Here is a 17898-nt window from a genome sequence, read left to right as displayed (position 1 = left end):
TTCTTCTTTATTATATTATTTTATTTTTCTGGTTTAATCGGTCTTTTTCTTGATATGTTTGGTACAAAATAATAAATTACCAAAAAGAAAATTATTCTTTAATTTTGCTAAAAAGAAAAAAAAAAAAAAAAAACTATTGAATCTGATTTTTTTTTTTTACTGTATAGAAGATTATGATAAGATCGAACTTATCATTTTATTACATTAATGGTTGATTTTGGAGTTTACAGTACAAAGCTCATTTTGACTTCAAAAGTAGGGGTGTGCAGTTATTACCAAATCGACTATGGTCGTTTTAGTAAATGTTCAAATCAATCTCATCCGTTAAGGATGGAGAATTGTTCCTCGATTGATTTTGGTCGATTTTATTCTTTAATTTTTTTAAAAAATGTATATGATGGTGTATTATGTACGTGGTGTCACATACGTCTCATAATTTTTACATACAGATTGTTGCATCATTTTCTACTTATTTATGAAGATTTTTTTTTTTTTTTTTGACAATATGTTGTGTGGAGATGGAAGTTCATACTTTGAATTGATAGTACAAATTGATGTCAATTGAGTTATATTCATGTTAGATAGAAGATGTTGTCTTATATGTACGATGTTGCAGATAATATATGTTAAGTATCAATTGAGTTATGTTCATTTTGACGTATTTATATTGATATCTTAAAAGTGTTAATTTAACTTTGACTTTATTGTTAAATATCATTAATTATAACAAAAAGAAAAATATCTTCAAACCTATGAATCTGTTACAGTGTAATTTTCCCTACTATGATTGCAAGTCTTTTATTTGAAAATAAGGTATTACATACTCTTAATATTGAATTTAATTTCCTAAAAAAATCAATTTTATATTTTGAAAATTATTTTTCTTTTTTTTCCATAATTTGTGTGGTAAAGAAAATCTATCTCTGGTCATTTATACTATTGACATTTTATAACAAACTTTTGAGTCTATACACATGAAACAATAAGTTACACAATCAGTAGAAGAAAAAAAAATCAAACCAATTAGTATATATATATATATAATATTACAAATGTTTTCTTAAAAATATTTTTCACATATATTTAATTATAATTATATAAAAATATTAGTCAAAATAAACATAGTTCAATCAACATAAAGTTTCTATGGATCACCGACTAAAAAAAATTGGATTCTCTAAAAAAACCAACAAAATCATTTACACTTATCAAATAATTAATTTAATCTGACACTGCACTGTATGAATAATGAATTCTTAACTCAAAATCGAAAAAGAAAAGAAAAACATGTAAGGTAAAGCCAAAGGAGGAAAAATTATTTATAAAAAGAAATACAAAAGATAGGATAACTGGAAATAAATAAAGAAATAAAAGACAAAATATGGATCATCATGTTGTTATTATCTAGTTTTGTTAAGAGCTAAATGAATGTATCTAATATTCTTTTAAACAAAGAAGAAATATGGATCAATATTTAAGAAATTAAAGAAGTTATCCTTTTACTAAAAATTAAAAATTAAAAAAGTTATCCTTATCTAGGAAAGGGTAATTAAATAACCAATTGTTTTTGTTTTAATTAATCTTTGATATTCATATAAACTCTTTTTTTAATAATAATAGTTATATTAGTGAGAGGTGATTTAGATATCTTTTGATTATCATTTCATTTCTTGTAGTTAAATTCATTTACTCACAAATTTTTCCCCCAAAAAAATAATAATTTCAATCTTTTAAACCACATTTGAATTCTTAAGTTTAAAGTGTAAAATTAAATAATTTGAGTCCCTCACGATATCTAAATATCACCTATCTTAATATAAAGGTGTTTGTAGATTGAGTTTAAGACATGGATTGTAAATTTCTGTAATCCAAATAATTTATAAATAAATCCAATAGTTTAACCTAACCATAAAACATTTTCATTGGGTTGGATTGTGTGTCTTGATCATTAATTTTAATTTTTGTTTATTGAACTAATATTTCAAAATGTAAAATGTAAAAATGTAAAATATCAATTTAATAATTTTTAAATATTAAATTAAGATTGAACAACTCAATTTCAATTTATATTAAAGTTACTTTTTAAATAATAAAAAAAAACTTTAAATATTTGTTGGTGAATAACTAATTTTTAAAAAGTTCGAGAAATAAAATAAATATATATTTAAAAAATCTTACTATTAAGTCAAGAAATTTTTTTAATTTAATAATAAGTTTTGGTTTGTTTGAGGTAATATGAATTAAATTTTAAACCACCAGATATCTCCACAATGGTATGATATTGTTCAGACTTTACTTTTAATTTCATCCAGAAGAATTTTATATCATAAGAGATAGTTATTATTCTTTATAAACTCATGATCATTATCTTATTTAACCGATGTTTGATTTTGATCTCATTCTCACCCAACAAATCAATTAAACTAAAAATTCAAAGTTGACTACATAGCATTTATTTAATTTCATAAGATAATTTTATTTTCAATGTATTTTTCTTTCTTTGGTTGATTATGTTACGATGTTATTAGTTTGAAATTCATGTATTTCTGAAAATTAAAAAAAGAAAAAAAAAATTAAGACAATACAGTATGATAATTTTAATTTTTGTCAAAATATATCATTTTCCTCGGTAGTAAATAGTAATGAGATATTAGGTGTATAAAATATCTATAATCCAAAAAATTTCTCTGTCCAAAAAGTCTGCCTATATAAATTTTTATCGTATTCCTTTATAAGATAAAGAAAAAAAAAATACAACTTTCGTAAAACTAACAATTAATCTCCTCGCTTTAATTTATAACAATTTAACTCGTTTTATTTTTAAAGTTAGTGAATAACGGTTTATAATTCATAAAATTAGTTGTAGTTACTCACTAAATATTAGGTTGGCTATAAATTATTATTAATTAATTTATGAATATATTCTTTTGTCAAAATATTGGTATAATTATTCTTTTATTATTATCATATAATTTTATAAAATAATATATTACATAATACATATTTCGATTAAAAAGATAAAGTGTGTTTATAACGTAACATACTAATTCTAAATATATGTATCATTACTTAATATAATTCTACATTTTAAAATTTAAAATTCCATTGAAAACATAAAAATACATTTTTTTTTTTCAAAATTGCATTATTTGTATCACATAATTTTTTTTAAAAAATCAATAACATAATTCATATCATCTATAAATCACATATTTTTTTAATTCAGTGAATCTGAAAACATAAAATAAAATTCATATTACCAACCAAACATGCCCATAAATACTTTAAAATTATTATCAATTTAGTCTCTATTATACGAAAAATTTCGTAAAATTTAATTAGGTATTGATTTTATTATATAACGACTAGTTTGTGAACATATTTGGTTTCTTATATGTACTCCTACTAAATTTTAACAATCTTTTCTGCTATATGGATTAAAAATTTGAGAATAACGTGTCATAAAATTGAAAGTAGAATGACTAAGTTGTCGTGATTCTACTTATGGTTTTTATCCAAAATGTTGTGTACTAATGAAGATATTGTGACTCATTTTAATATAATATGATACAAAACTAAATGAGGTAAAAATAACTGGGATAAAAAAAAAATTATATTGTATGGCAAATATATTTTAAGAAACCAAAATCATGACTTCAATTCTTTTTTGTAATTGTAAATGTGACAATCACATAACAATCATATAGAAATCAGATAGCAATCACATAGAAATTAGATAGCAATCAAATTTTAGACAGAAGTTTTCAAAACCTAGAGATACGTGTCCAATTTTCAATTTTTTTAAATTAAAGTTGCCATTGTCAAAAAAAAAAAAAAAAAAAAAAAAAAAAAAAAAAAAAAAAAAAAGTCCATATCCCATATAACATGATACACAACTAAATGGGCTAAGGTTTATCAAAGTGAGCAGTCATCTAATGAAGTATTTTTTTTCTTATTTTAGAAAAAGAATATTACATTATCAATTTTCTTTTTTAGGCCTTTGATAAACTAAATAAAATTGTCCATAATTTAGTAGTTTTGATTTTTCGTTCTACAAGTTCTTTTGTCTATAAATTATTGCTTTCATCCTTGAGAGAGTTTAAATTGTTGTTTCTTTACTCTTGTACTATTTTTTTTTAGGGAAAAAAACATATTTAAACTAATTAAATCACGTTGATTTAAATACTTATATAATAGAAAGATTAATAGATAAATTTATAAAAATGTCGATTAAGATTATCATTGATAGAATGTCGGCATGTTGACAAATATTTTAATCCTACTAATAATCTTTTATGATCATTATATGCATATTTTAAATGATTATTCATTTATATAAAATTTGAAGCTTCATGTTAGATTAAACTTAAACATCATCATCACATAAGAACATATTATTTTAAGAAGTGTGACAAATCCTATCATCAAACCGTCCCACAATCATGTTATAAGAAAATGAAATTAAATAGAAAAATTCAACCAATAAAGGATCAAAAATCCCAAGTCAATGTAACCAATATCAATAGTAAGTCAATATATATACTTAAAAAACATGACTTCAACGTGACAATCATGATCCCAATACATATTTTCAAATCTCTACTAGTTTTGATTATTAGTTTGATAGTTCATCATCATCTACTCTTTTTCTTTTTCGAATGAAAGTTAATTATTACAGAATGAGGATCGGACTATCAACCTTTAAGATGATACAATTAATATAGTGTTCGAGTTAAGTACTAGATGGAGTTAATTTTCTTTCAATAATATCCTCTTTAATATACGATTGTTTAAGGAAATATAATTATATTTACAATTATTTTTAAGTAGTTATGCATTTAGAACCTAAGTTAAACCAGTATAATTGTGTTCCTGAGTTCTAAAGAATCTAAGCTGGAACTAACCAATGTAGTGCTATGCTCCACACACTCCAATGCTTAAAATAAGTTCGAATTGAGCACGATTAATTTTGATATCTTTCGTGGTGAGATTTTCTTCCTTGTTATACTACTCGGAGATGTGTGGTATTTGTCAGAAGTGCTCGAGATAGGTTTGATATAACGTATCAATCGCTTCAAACTTTTTTTTACCTCTTTTAAATAGACGAAGTTGCTTCAGCTCAACCAACGCGACTTACAAAGCTACCCTTTTCCTTTTTAGAAAACGTATCGATGTGACAAATCTCCAAGACTATGTACCCATAGGGCCTCCATCTCATAACATATTTTTCCATGTGCTTTTTCAAATAAACCATGTGTATGGTTTGTCTATTCTTAGTTTTCCTCTTGATTAGTATTACTTTTTCCAATTGATTAGGTAATGTAATTATAGTTTGTTTGATTTTCTTCTCTTATTTTGCATTTTATTTTTATATGCAGATTTATCATGTCGGTTGTGAGATATTTTGTATTATTCGTTGTGCAATGCAACAATAGGATAAAATGTCAATTTAGATTAAAGTAACCAATACTGTTTTAGATAATTTGTCAAATAAATAGCATTTGCTATTGGTGCAAAACGAGAAGTGCAGAGCTGTATTTTTAAGACCTTAGAACAAAAAGGAAGAAAAATTAGAACTTTTCCCCCCCAAAAGGTAACCAAAAGCTATATAAATGCATGCATGTTAATTAATCTTTTTCTTGTCAAGTTTAGGTTGTCTTTTTGACATCACTACTATGAATTGTTTTATCGTTATTGTTGTTATTAAATAACCAATGAAACCAAAAGCTTAAGTTTATAAATGAATGTAAATTTAATATTGAAAAAACCTTGAGTATAATTCAGGGTTAACGAAAGGTTGTCATGTGTCAATTTTAAAAAAAATGAACTTTTTAAAATTTTATTTTTACTATGTAAAGACAATAGGAGTATGAGATTAGGTGCAACCTAGACTACACCTAATCATGATTCTTTAATATTATTATATGATCTAACAGTCTCTCTCACTTGTGGACTTGAAATACGTAGAAGACCTAGCAAGTAGAAATTAATATTAATTGAGGAGGAATAGCGATGTAGAGGTTTCAATATAGGGCCTCTAAGCCATCTACTCTGATGTTGGCATTGTTAGATGATATAATCATAATTTACCTTCAATCATAAGTTTAAGGGCTTCTTTGGATTGACTTGAGAAAAAAAGTGTTTTTAAAAAAATATATTTTTATTTAAACACTTTGATAAAAGCTAATTAAAATACACATAAAAAAAAAACTTTTTTGAGTGGTGGTCAAATACTCTAATTTCTTCCAAAAATACTTGTTTCTTAAATTAAACACTTGAAAATGTATTATAAACACAGTATAAGTTTTTGGATCGATCGGTTATTTAACCATTGTGGTTATTATTATGAATGTTATTTACTCAAATTTGATGGCTCCTTAAGCTAATTAAGTTGTGACGGAAGAAATGAGGTATGGGTTTTAATTAGAGGTCAACGTTTTTGTTAGTAGTGTGAAAACTATAAATTTAGATATTAGCCAAAGCCTCGCAGTACTTAATTTTGATAGAATTTGTATTTACTCTGTTGAATTTGGAAAAGTTGTAAATTTTGAGATTTTAAAATAGATTGAAAATAGTTTTGGCAGTGGCTTACTGAATTGGATATGTCCTAAATATAGTTGAAATGGGTGTTTTGATTTTATTAGAATGACTAGAATTGTAGGGATTATGTTTAGTTTAGCATATTATAGAATTATTATTTTTTAAATGTGGACGTCAGGTAAGGAGCTGAATGGTATTAGAAACTTTTATTTTTTATTTTTTTGTTTAAAAATACTCGATATATATACTGAAAATCTACTATGCATTTGATAACCCTTGCATATTTTTCAAAGAAAAATAGCTTTGTTTTTATTGATGACTTTTTTTTACAACCTACTTTTTAAAAATATCTTTAGAATCCTAGTCAAAGTTTAATAACTTAAAAAAGACGGTTCTAAATTCCCATTGAAAGGCTAAGATTTTAAATTGTACTTAAAAAATAGTGTAATATATAAGAAAATTATTTCAAATGATAAAACTGTTGAAAATATTTACAATATATAAATTTTTAAGATTATCAATGATAGATGTTGATAGATTTCTATCAGTGTCTATCAATATCACTGCTATCAACGTCTATCATTGATAGTTTTAAAATTTTGTTATAATTTGTAAATATTTTATTTTATTTTTCTATATTTAAAAAATTGTCCATATATATATATATCAAATGCAATAATCTTGAACTTCTAACTTTTTTGTTTTTTTTCAAAGTGAACCTAACTCATTAGTATGCAATATGTGTTAGCAGCCGAGCAATCTGGAGGTCAAATCCTCCCACCCCTATTGTATAAAAAAAATGTTTGTTTTTCCAACTTAAATTTTAGCATTTCAAATTCAAAATAACTCTGATTAGTACACATTATTTTCTTAAATATTGAAATTAAGTTTGATCTTGTATCCACATTTGTTTTTTTTTTTTTTTTTTTTTTTTGAAGATTCACGAAAGTACTAGATACAAAAATTGAAAGTCTAGGAATCTATTAAACATAAATTTAAATTTATATCTTAGTTCTTGAATTTATTAGGGGGTTTGTTAAGACACAATATTAGAAATTTGAGGACTTATTAGATAGTTTTGAAAATGGCTTTTTCATTTTTCCTGAATTTGTGCAAAACTCAGTACCCACCAAATTATAATCATGACAAGGGGCATAAAGGAAAACAAGTCATATCCGCTAGGAGGTTTTTTTATGTGATTCAGACAAACTCAATATTTGGAAGAGAATTAAAGCAATTAAAAGTCCAACCAATAAATTTAAAAAGAAAAAGAAAAAAAAAAAGTAAAGTAATTGAAAGTCCAACCAATGACAACACTTGCCATCTTAATTTTCAATTCTAAGTTCTAAATAATAAATAAATAATAGACAGCATGGCTAAAATTCAGTCGCAAAAAGCAAGCTTTGTTGTGAACTAGCAAGCAATCAACTTTAATTCTGAAAGAAAAGTAAAATAGGAGGATATTATTCTTTATAAATATTATATATAAAAAAAAATAAGTACTTCCATTTACTATTAAGAAAACAAATAAAAAAATAAAGAAAAATATTTACGTGTATCTCTAGTTACTCATCTTTGTTCAATCTATCCAATACCCAATCACTAGTTGTCACATGACAAACTTTTCTTTATTTTGAAAAAAATATTATTTTATATTTTTTTAAATAATAATTAAGTGTAACTTAGGTTGCTCCTATATCAAGCCTTCCTTTTTAACATAGTAAAATAATAATAATAACTCAATTTGTCGTGTGATGAATTTTAATTGGATAATAGGCCGCACAAAAATGGATGTAGCCACTAACACCTGAATATTACTCAAAATAAATAGTTTCATTCATCTCATTGTAAGACTATGAAATCATATAATTTCCATAAAATAAATATATCTATATGTCGTCATGCATGATAAACATGATGAATTCCATAAATAAATAAATAAATAAAAACTCCAACTCCATGTTTTGTTTTGTGTTTATTCTCATACTTTTAAGTTGAGTTTCTGACTTGATATTTTTATTTTAACACATAAACTGAGATTCTGTGAAAATATAGATGATCATGGAGGCCCATAAAGTATTTGGGAGAGAAGACAGAATCTTCTGTCCCAAATGGCTAAAAGTTTCATTTTCACCAATTTCTCTATTCTTTGGTTGTGAAGCTGCTTGTTTTCCTTGTATGACAGCTGATTCAAAGGCAGAAACTTTCACTCTATGGATGAAGTCTCTTATCATGCAAGGAAATGGTCTTACTGTTTTCAATGGAAATGGTCGGATCGTTTTTCGCATCGACAATTATGATGAGAAGAGCAGCCGGGAAGTTTTTTTGATGGATCTTCGAGGGAAACTTCTCTTTACGCTGCGTCGAAAGGTGGGTTTCGATGAACAAGGACCGAATACTATTGTGTACCTTTGATGCATTGTTTTACCTTATTCATAATTTTTGGTTTCCTTTGGCAGAGTATCTGGTTTGAGTGTGATTGGGAGGGCTTTAAAGAGGATGGCGATGTAAATAGAGAGGAAAGAAAGCCATTCTTTAGAGTGAAAAAGGTTCTCAGATTTTTCAGTAAAAAGTTAAGCTGTGATGTAATATTCTGTGGAGATGAATCTCAGGAAAGTTTGTGCTATAGGTTCGAAGGGTTGTGGGGCAAAACAACATTTAGAATACTAGACAGCCGTGGAGGACTTGTCGCAGAGGTAAGACCTTTCTTTCCGAACTAAAATGCCACAACTTTTGATATCCTGCATTAGTATCATATTGTCTACTTTAGACGTAAACCTTCAATTTTTCCCACTCATAATCGATGTACGACTTTCGTCGAAGTGATGAAATGAAGTAACTCACATCTGGATTTGTGCAGGCAAAGAGAAAGCAATCAACTTTAGGAATTCAATTGGGAGAAGATGTTTTGAGTTTGGTCCTAGTACAGACTAATTTAGACCATTCCCTTCTCATGGCTCTTGTGACTGTGTACCTATTGATTCAACATAGAATATGATTCATTTAATTCAAGAGAGAGAACAAGGAGAAAGACCTGGGAAAATGCCTGAAGAATCTGATGTTTCTTTGCTTCACGCAGCCAAAGTAGCAAAGTGGACCCAAAATAGCCAGCTTCTTGACCAGTCCTACCTGCAACACTTTTTGTCCCTTTCCCCTTCAAATTCTTTCAAGAGAATAAGAGAGCAGCCATTGGAAAGTATGCAATTTAATTCATAAATCTTGTACATGAATACTTTTACACTGTATGTTAGTAGATTTCTTTTGGCTGATAAGGTATGGTTGGTGGTTTCTGGCCCACCTCCAGGTTCTTCAGTTATTAGGCTTGGTGGGCTGAGAATTGTATGTCAAAATGCATCTGCCTGCAATAGACTTAATTACAAGAAATTCCCTGCAAAAGAAAAGGGGGTTTAACCATAGGAGATTCACTTCTAATTTCACAAGTAAAGGTCCCTTTCTCCTCTTCCAATCCCTATAGTGTTGACTGAAATAATAAAAGAATAAGAAACCTCGTGTATTCCATGGCAAGCTCTGAAAGGTAATTACAGAATATAAAAATAAATAGAGAAAAGTTCAATGGACCAAAAAAAACATTTGACTCAATCGGACAGATAATGCCAGATAAGGGCATTTCTGGCTCTCGCTTTTGCTTTTTTTTCTCTTTCCATTTTATGGTGCGGGAGGGGGCTATATAATTTACAAACAAATTATTTATTCACTCTAACAGAATGTATTGTCTTGTGTGGTATCACGCTACTTGAAGTGTATACTTTTTCTATATAATGCTACGAAATAATTACTAATTCTTCTTGTAATTTTTAAGACTACGTAGAGTCATTACAAGCTGTTGTCTTTCACCTTCTACCTCTGCGAACTTGAGACTTATCTCTGAATATCTTTCTTGCATTTCGTTTAGTTCACTTTCCATTAATTTGTTTCTTTCCCTCAATAGTGCTAATTCTGTTGAAAAATTGTCACAATTGTTGTCACTGTTGTCAAGTTTGCAGGCTTTCAGTTCTGTCTCTGCCGAAATTCTGTCATTCCTGCGGGAGAATAGAATAAGGACAAGGATTAGGGAATTGATTGTTTCTTTCGTTCAATTGGGTAAACAGAATCAGAGACTCAGCAAAACTTTGAAGAGAAAGAGAGACTATTATCTGCTTTCTACCATACCTCCCAGCTGATGCCGCATTCCCATATTCTATGGATGATGAAGAATTTGTGTTTTGGCCTTGATTCACCACTGTATCCTTGGGTGCATCACTGGTCCTTTCGAAGTTGGTTGGATGGATATTTATCTGCTTCCAATTCAATCAAGAGATGCTTTTTAACCACATACAAATATATGTAACTTCTAAAAAGTAAAGAAAAAAAAGGAAGCATAAACATGAGAGACTCCAGACAATATAGTGTATGACAAGGAAATCCAGACAAAATAAACAGTTATGGTGAATCAATGCTAATATTGTTCACAAATACCTGTGTAATCCATAAAGTGGGTGATTTAAATATAAATGAAAAGAAACATATTCAATTTTGACACAAGTATAGAGGTTTGAATCTGCATGCCTTAAAATAATGCAAATTTCCTACCTCTTGGCATGGGCTAGTAGGAACAACTTCTGCCAATTTGCTCTCTAGCTCTTCAATTGTGTGCTGAAAATCCATCGCCTTTTCTAAAATTCTACTAGCTAGAGATTCTATGGCGTCTTCTTTCAAACTTATCTGTCTCTGGAAAGAAAAGTGGGATCCATTAAATGAATAACATGATTGAACAATAAACCTACCATTGCAAAAACTTTCAAAACAAATATTGCTGCTTGGCTTGCAAGCATATGCAATCATGCATCTCCCATACGAGATTCTTCATTTTGACATTGCATCTTTAGACTTAAATTCTTCTTTAATGTAAGAAGGGATCTCAAGGATACCTCAAGCAACTCGATTTTCTCCCTTAGAGCTGCAACTTCCTTTGGGCTACTTTCTGAAGGAGTGTACTTATTACTTTCCGTAGTAGCTTCAGTTCTATCACAGGCTGACGTATGTTCCTCGCTATACCAGAGCATGTCAGCACCATTGAATTCTTTTAGCTTCTTCAAGTCATCATTTAGCTGAAAGACCTGATGTCTGAGCTTATCTTTCTCTATCTCCCCTTCAACCAAAGAATGTTTTAAGTCACTGTAGTGATCTCTGAGCACCTCTAACTCTGTTTGTAGACATCCAATTGATATCTCATGTTCATCCTTCCTCTGCCTGATTCTATTTAACTCGTTTTGAAATTTCTCGCCTTCTTTCATAATCAAAGCAATGGTTGTTACCAGGTGATTTCTTTCCATGTTTTTGTTCTGAATCAAGCTCTCGCTTTCCTTGAGAAGCCTATTCTCTGTCGTGAGCCTTTCAACTTCATACTTGAGCAACAAAATCTCCCGAGAGAGAGATTCACAAACCTCTTTTTGAATTTCCTGTTGATCAAGCAGCTTGGATTTCGTATGAAGTTCTAAGAACATCTGTTCGATCTGACTTGTTTGCAAATCGACCACATTTGTGAGTTCACAGAGCTTAGCCTCATGCTCCCTCTTAATTGATTGAAGCTCTTTATTAGCAGATGCAAGTTTTTCATCTAATTGAATTTTCTGCAGTTGCAGCTCGATAGATTCTGCCACCGCTTTTGCAGCTACCTTCTCATTTGCATTAAATGTCGAGGCTATCTGCATTGAAAGCCTCTTGAGTTCTTCTTGAAGCCTCTCAGCTGTATTAGCATTTCTCCACCTTGTCTTTCTCAAGTCCTCCTCTGCTAGGATGGCTCTCTGCTCCTGCTCAATTTTGGCACGAGTCATATCTTCTAGATCAGCTACAAATTTTTCAGCTTGCTGCTCCAGTTCTTCCTCCAAGGCCTGGATATGTGCTTCAAGTTCTTTTATGGTGCTCAAAGAATCAGAGAAGTCTTTTGACCGCTGCTTAAGTTCCCTATCCAAGTGTTCTATCTGTGTTTCCAGCTCTACTATGGTAGCTGAGGGTGTGCATTCTTCTTTCATGTCAAGTTTCTCCTGCAGTTCACATTGCTCCAGTTTATACGACATGCCATGATTTTCTTGTTTCAGTATTTCATAGTCAAGTGCTAGTTGTTCCATATGCATTTCTAATTCATCCTTTTCTCTCTTGTAGAATTCTACTTCACTATATAGGTCAATAACCTTTTGTTCCAGAAGAAATGTTTCATTTGCATTACTATGCTGCTTAACAAGTTTTTCCAATGCCTTCTGCTCATCATCATCCTCAGATTCACACTTTGAGACGGAATTATAGAACTCTTCAGTATTCTCAGAAAATCTTGATCTGTCATATAGATGGACTCTGTCACCATTTTTTTGCTCTAACATTTCCTCGAGGTCTCGCATCGCTAGAATTAACTCATCGTTAGATTTCTGGGTCTTCTGGAGTTGTAGTCGAAGATTGATATTTAGTTCCTTTTCTTGGTTTAGTTCTTCCTTCATTTCTTCCAGAAGAACCTCCATTTTCTGATCCTCCAAGTCCACGTTGTTTTTTGATTTGGCTTTGAGTCTCTCGCATTCCATCCTGAGTGAATCTCTCTCCTCTTTCAAAATGACAATTTCTTTTGACAAATCCTGACCCCTTTTACTTTCTTTGACAATTTGCTTTCGTAGTGTCTGTAGTTCCAATTCTGAAACTTCTACCTGCCTGGAAAAGCCAACTAGCTCAGCCTTGAGCTTTTCAATCTCAATGTCTGTGACTTTTTCAGACATCGAAACTGGTCCAGAACTTTCTACAAGAGGCATATCATCTGACGATTCATCTATGCTTACTCCGTGATCGGAACCAAGGGACCACATTGATTTTGATCTCTGATTCTCCTTATTAGTGGATGTTGAAAGGAATGTCTCTGGTTTGTGAGGAACTGATGATAAAGTAACAGGTTGAAGATGGTTATTGTTTCTCGCCCTATGTTCTCGTGGAGTATCAAGTCCAGAGCTGCTCTCAGAACTTGACAATGTAATATCAGATCCACTTGATTCTCTACAGTCACCATTTAATTCAAAATCATGAGGGCTCTTGCTAATCTGCTCATCCTATTTACAGAAAGAAAAGGATAAGAATTAGAGCAACAATAACATTATCTGTAGAAAATCTCAATTAACTATCTACTCGACAGGGGCTTTCTAAACGAAAATAAAAATACTGCAGTCCACAAGTTAAAAGCTGGAAAACTGGCCATTGAATCTCTGAAAAACAGTAAAAGAGAAAAGATGCTCATTATGCTAGTTGGAAATGGAGCCTTACTTCAGTGCAATTGTTTTTAGTGCTCTTATCCATTTCACCATTGCTCAAATATGATTTCAAGTTCGTTTCCTGGGATCTAACACTGACATTGTCAAAATCTTCCACCTCTCTGTAAAAAATTTTCATCAGGAGCAGAGCAAACCCTCAGCCAAACATTAGGAAGATAACCTCTAGAAATTTTGCAACTATTGAGAAAGGAAAACGACTTGAAACCATATAATCACACCTTGGCTCAATTTTAGCCTGCAGCTTCTGTATCAAAACCTATGAAACAACAAAATAAAAATTTAGTAAACACTGGATGATGAAATTTCAGTACTCAACACAGTTCCTAATGTTCAAATCCAAACACAACACTCCTTAAACACGATAGATTCACACAACCAGTTGGAAATACTCACGTGCAAAACCGCATCAGACTTTGAATTCTTTAGGGGAAGAGAAACAGAAGAAGATTTTGTGGCATCGGCATAATCAGCTAAGTTGATAGAAACCTCCCCAAACACCCTGGATTTTGCTCGTCCCTGCATGAATGAACACACAAGTTAAAACTCCATATGTAGTGTACATTTTCATTGACAACAAAAAATAAATAAATAAATAAATTCTAGAACTTCCATATATACATACCATCGAGACGAGGAAATAATAGATTTTGTCATTGATTTTCCCAGATTTTGTGTCCCGCACGAACTTGACTGTTTCATAAACTGAAGTTTCCCATTTGCAACTTCCATCACGAACTGTAACTTGATCTAATCTTGCAGTTGGCTTTCCCACATCTCCTGGAACAACGGATAACGTCAATGCATCCACCACTGGCTGTGACACCTGAAATCAAATTGCAATTACAATCTTAACTATACGGCCAAGTAACTTAATACCAGCCAAACAATTTTTCTCTGTTTGCAGTGAAGAAAACAAAAAACTAGAAAGGTTCACGGGCATAGTTGTATTAATTCATTTCTATTCCATCCATACAAATCACCAGAAAAGTCTCAAATCCATTAATATACTAAGCTCTAACTGGAGGACACATCAACAGCTCAAATATTCCTCTCATTTCCAACAATCATTTCAGCTAACTTCAAGTAATGCTCGAAATTCCATCACACAAACTCAATCTAAAACCAGCTATATGCAATCCAACACCAAAAAAGAACTTCCAAAATCAAGGTCAATGTCGAAGCCAGAAGTGAAGAAAGAATAAACAAAATTACTATTGCCAAACATACTTTAGTGACATAAAACTGCAACTTAAATTCCGCCTTAATCTTATTCTTCTCACTCCTCCATCTCGCCGACTTGAACATCTCCGCCTATCTCCGGCAAAGCTTCCGCCGGAAACCGCTTCAGAGAAGAAATTCAAGCAGTGGCCGGAACCTCATTGCTGCAGCGGAATGAGGCGTTTTAGAGCAACACAACAAAGCGATGAACAGAGTAGATCAAAATGCAAACGAGTTGGAATCGGTGAAGGCCATTGAAATTCATAGTATGAAAAGCTTAAGAAAGAACATGAAATTGAAGAAAAATGGAAGAAGATTATGACTTGGAGGAATTGGGAGATCTGAAGGATTCTCTCACTGTCCTCTTTTGGGAAGAAAAAATAAATAAAGTGGAAAAAAAAGAAAAAAAGAAAAAGGAGAAGCTTCTGAGTGTTATATTTCTATTTTATAATCTAATTTACAATGAAAGTTGAAATAAATTGTTTTATTTTATTTATTTATTTCAGGTTTGGTTTGTCTCGAGTTGAAGTCGAATAATGAAAGAGAGAGATGATGTAAAAGTAATAGAAATAATCAGTGATGATTCAAAAAAAAAAAAAAAACAAATAATAATAATCTGACTGTTTTGCCCTTCAGCTCTTCAAAGTTCAAATATTCCTCTGGGATTTATTTTTATTTTCACGTGTCACGTGTCATCCAGCTAAGATTTTTCACACACATATCTGCTGAATTTATTTTTTAAAAAAATTAATCATATATAATTATGGTATTAAATTTTGTGGAAGGGATACATTTACAATGTCAAGGATCGATATTTTTAGAAATAAATATTTCTTTTATGCTTAAGTTTTAAGTTTAGTTTCTATATGGTTCTTAGGTTTTCAAATGTTATACATTTGGTCCAACATTTAGTCCTTAAATTTTAAGTTTTGTTTCAATTTAATTCATAAGTTTCAAAATATTATAATTTTACCCTTGAGATTTGAGTTTTGTTTCAATTTGATTCTTAAATTTCAAGATTTTATATTTTTATCTTCAAAGATTTCTATTAATTAATTAAAGATAATTATGAGTGAAATTTTAATTTTAATTTTAAAAGTGATAAAAAAAATAGTGGAACTTAATTAATTATAATTCTTTTAATGATTTTTAATTTATTAACATAAATTAACATTAAATGTAGAAAAATAGTATTTAGTAAATAATCGAGATTAAAAATGTAAATTTTGAAATATAGAGACCAAATTGAAGTAAAACTCAAACGTTAAGAGTAAAATAGTAACATTTTGAAGTTTAGGGACTAAATTGAAACCAAACACAAAACAAGAACTAAATATGTAATATTTTGAATCCTATGGACTAGATAGAAACTAAATCTAAATCTTAGAGACAAAAAAGATACCATTAATTTAAGAATCCTATATTAACTTTTAAAATTTTTAAAATTAAATGTTGTTTTATTAATTTAATGAACTTTTTGCTTTTCTTATTCTTTTATAAATATATATTTTCTTCAAGCTTTTATTTATTTGATGTATCTTTCGACATTTTCCGTGAAATTGAGATTTCGACTTTTAACCATAATTGGGAATAGAAAATAAGGGGAAATAAATGTTTCATTGAGACGGGTTTTTTCTTCGTTATTAACTAATATACAATTTTAAATATTTTATTGATCCTACAATTTTAATTAGTAAATATGGTAGTTTTTGCCTCATTTTTTTGGGGTTAATGAAGTGATCCACTCCATCACAAAATGAGTAAAAATTATCCGGTAATTTAGAGATGAAGAGTAATAGGGAAGCATTGAGAATAAGAGAGAAAATTATAAAGACTAAGACGTCCATTCTATATACAACTTCACTCGAGAAAAACTACTCATTCCATCACATCAATCGATCAAAAATAATATTATCATTACCGTAGTGAGATGGATAATGGAAGAATCTACTTATGTAAGATTAATTTTTGTCAAATTAAGAAGTTTACCCAGAGAAAATTTTAGATATATAAATAACAATTTTTTTTTTCTAAAAGAGTATGAACCGAATCCAAACTACATTAGAGATTCTTAAATTGAGTCATGAAGAAAAACTTTAGTTTTTTTTTAGTACAATAGGTGTAAAGGATAGGGGGATCGAACCTTCAACCTCCAAAGAAAAATGATATGTAAATTATCGTTGAGATAAGTTCATTTTGACAAAACTCGAGCTGTTTTGTATTATATTTATGTGAAGATAATTTTATCGAAACAACAAGTATGCCAATAGATTAAGTAAAAACTCAAATGTTTATGTAGCCGTAAATGATATCAATTGTGCTTTAGATAATGCATTTCTTGTATTCATTCCAATTATTTCATTTCCATTGATGTCCTTAGATGCTATTTTCAATCAAATTCTTAATAAATTGTAGCCTTTAACAACCGTTAATTTGGTTAGCAAAAATAGCACTATCCCTAATTAATTATTTATATAGCTATTTCTTTGACTAAATTAAATTTTAAAAAAATGAATGTGAGAAGATAAAATAATAAAATATCATAGGATTCTTTTGAGTTGATATGATTAGGAGAGCCTACTTTTATTTCCTTGTCCCATGCGCAACCGTAGATTTCTTCCTTTAATTTCACCTTTTTCATCTATCTTTTGACCCTATAAAAAACAAACAAAAAATTTACAATAATTTAATCCCAAGGGAAAATGTTTAATATTAGTTTTAATATTAAATATACAACATTAGAGGGAAAAAAAATATTTTATTTTTGTCACTTTCAAATTTTTGTTTTGGTGACTAAAATATGGATAAAGTAAACATATCATTTTCAATTGTTGGA

At 29.4% G+C, this 17898-nt stretch overlaps 2 protein-coding genes across 3 annotated transcripts; one reads left to right on the top strand and one right to left on the bottom strand.

The window, feature by feature from the left end:
* The first annotated feature begins 7499 nt into the window (after window positions 1–7499).
* Window positions 7500–9937, top strand: LOC120067052 (protein LURP-one-related 4-like). Its single transcript, XM_039018426.1, has 3 exons — window positions 7500–8910; window positions 9000–9236; window positions 9401–9937. The coding sequence occupies exons 1-3, from the start codon at window positions 8596–8598 to the stop codon at window positions 9536–9538; spliced, it is 690 nt and encodes a 229-aa protein (XP_038874354.1). The 5' UTR covers window positions 7500–8595; the 3' UTR covers window positions 9539–9937.
* Window positions 9938–10130: 193 nt separating this feature from the next.
* Window positions 10131–15521, bottom strand: LOC120067051 (myosin-13-like). Of its 2 annotated transcripts, none has more exons than XM_039018425.1 (9): window positions 15072–15521; window positions 14467–14667; window positions 14238–14360; window positions 14063–14100; window positions 13837–13945; window positions 11469–13625; window positions 11131–11262; window positions 10711–10835; window positions 10131–10580 (listed from the first exon to the last, which is right to left on the bottom strand). In XM_039018425.1, the coding sequence occupies exons 1-9, from the start codon at window positions 15147–15149 to the stop codon at window positions 10337–10339; spliced, it is 3207 nt and encodes a 1068-aa protein (XP_038874353.1). In that variant the 5' UTR covers window positions 15150–15521; the 3' UTR covers window positions 10131–10336. The 2 variants fall into 2 exon arrangements, with proteins under 2 accessions (XP_038874353.1, XP_038874352.1); XM_039018424.1 differs by having other exon boundaries at window positions 11131–11268; window positions 15072–15517.
* Window positions 15522–17898: the final 2377 nt, after the last annotated feature.

The sequence above is a fragment of the Benincasa hispida genome, chromosome 12 (genome assembly GCF_009727055.1).
Source record: "Benincasa hispida cultivar B227 chromosome 12, ASM972705v1, whole genome shotgun sequence".
In the NCBI taxonomy this organism is placed as follows: domain Eukaryota; kingdom Viridiplantae; phylum Streptophyta; class Magnoliopsida; order Cucurbitales; family Cucurbitaceae; genus Benincasa; species Benincasa hispida.
The sequence above is the reverse complement of the archived record's forward strand: the minus strand, read 5'-3'. Positions and strand labels throughout refer to the sequence as shown.

What these genes read in the sequence shown, in the direction of transcription:
- LOC120067051 (XM_039018424.1), bottom strand. Translation starts at nt 15,149, where the DNA reads ATGTTCAAGTCGGCGAGATGGAGGAGTGAGAAGAATAAGATTAAGGCG. An exon ending in TGCAGTTTTATGTCACTAAA is followed by an intron (nt 14,668 to 15,071) that starts GTATGTTTGGCA and finishes ATTTGATTTCAG; the next exon opens with GTGTCACAGCCAGTGGTGGA. An exon ending in AATGCGGCATCAGCTGGGAG is followed by an intron (nt 10,581 to 10,710) that starts GTATGGTAGAAA and finishes ATTCTCCCGCAG; the next exon opens with GAATGACAGAATTTCGGCAG.
- LOC120067052 (XM_039018426.1), top strand. Translation starts at nt 8,596, where the DNA reads ATGATCATGGAGGCCCATAAAGTATTTGGGAGAGAAGACAGAATCTTC. An exon ending in TCTTTACGCTGCGTCGAAAG is followed by an intron (nt 8,911 to 8,999) that starts GTGGGTTTCGAT and finishes TTCCTTTGGCAG; the next exon opens with AGTATCTGGTTTGAGTGTGA. An exon ending in GTGGAGGACTTGTCGCAGAG is followed by an intron (nt 9,237 to 9,400) that starts GTAAGACCTTTC and finishes GGATTTGTGCAG; the next exon opens with GCAAAGAGAAAGCAATCAAC.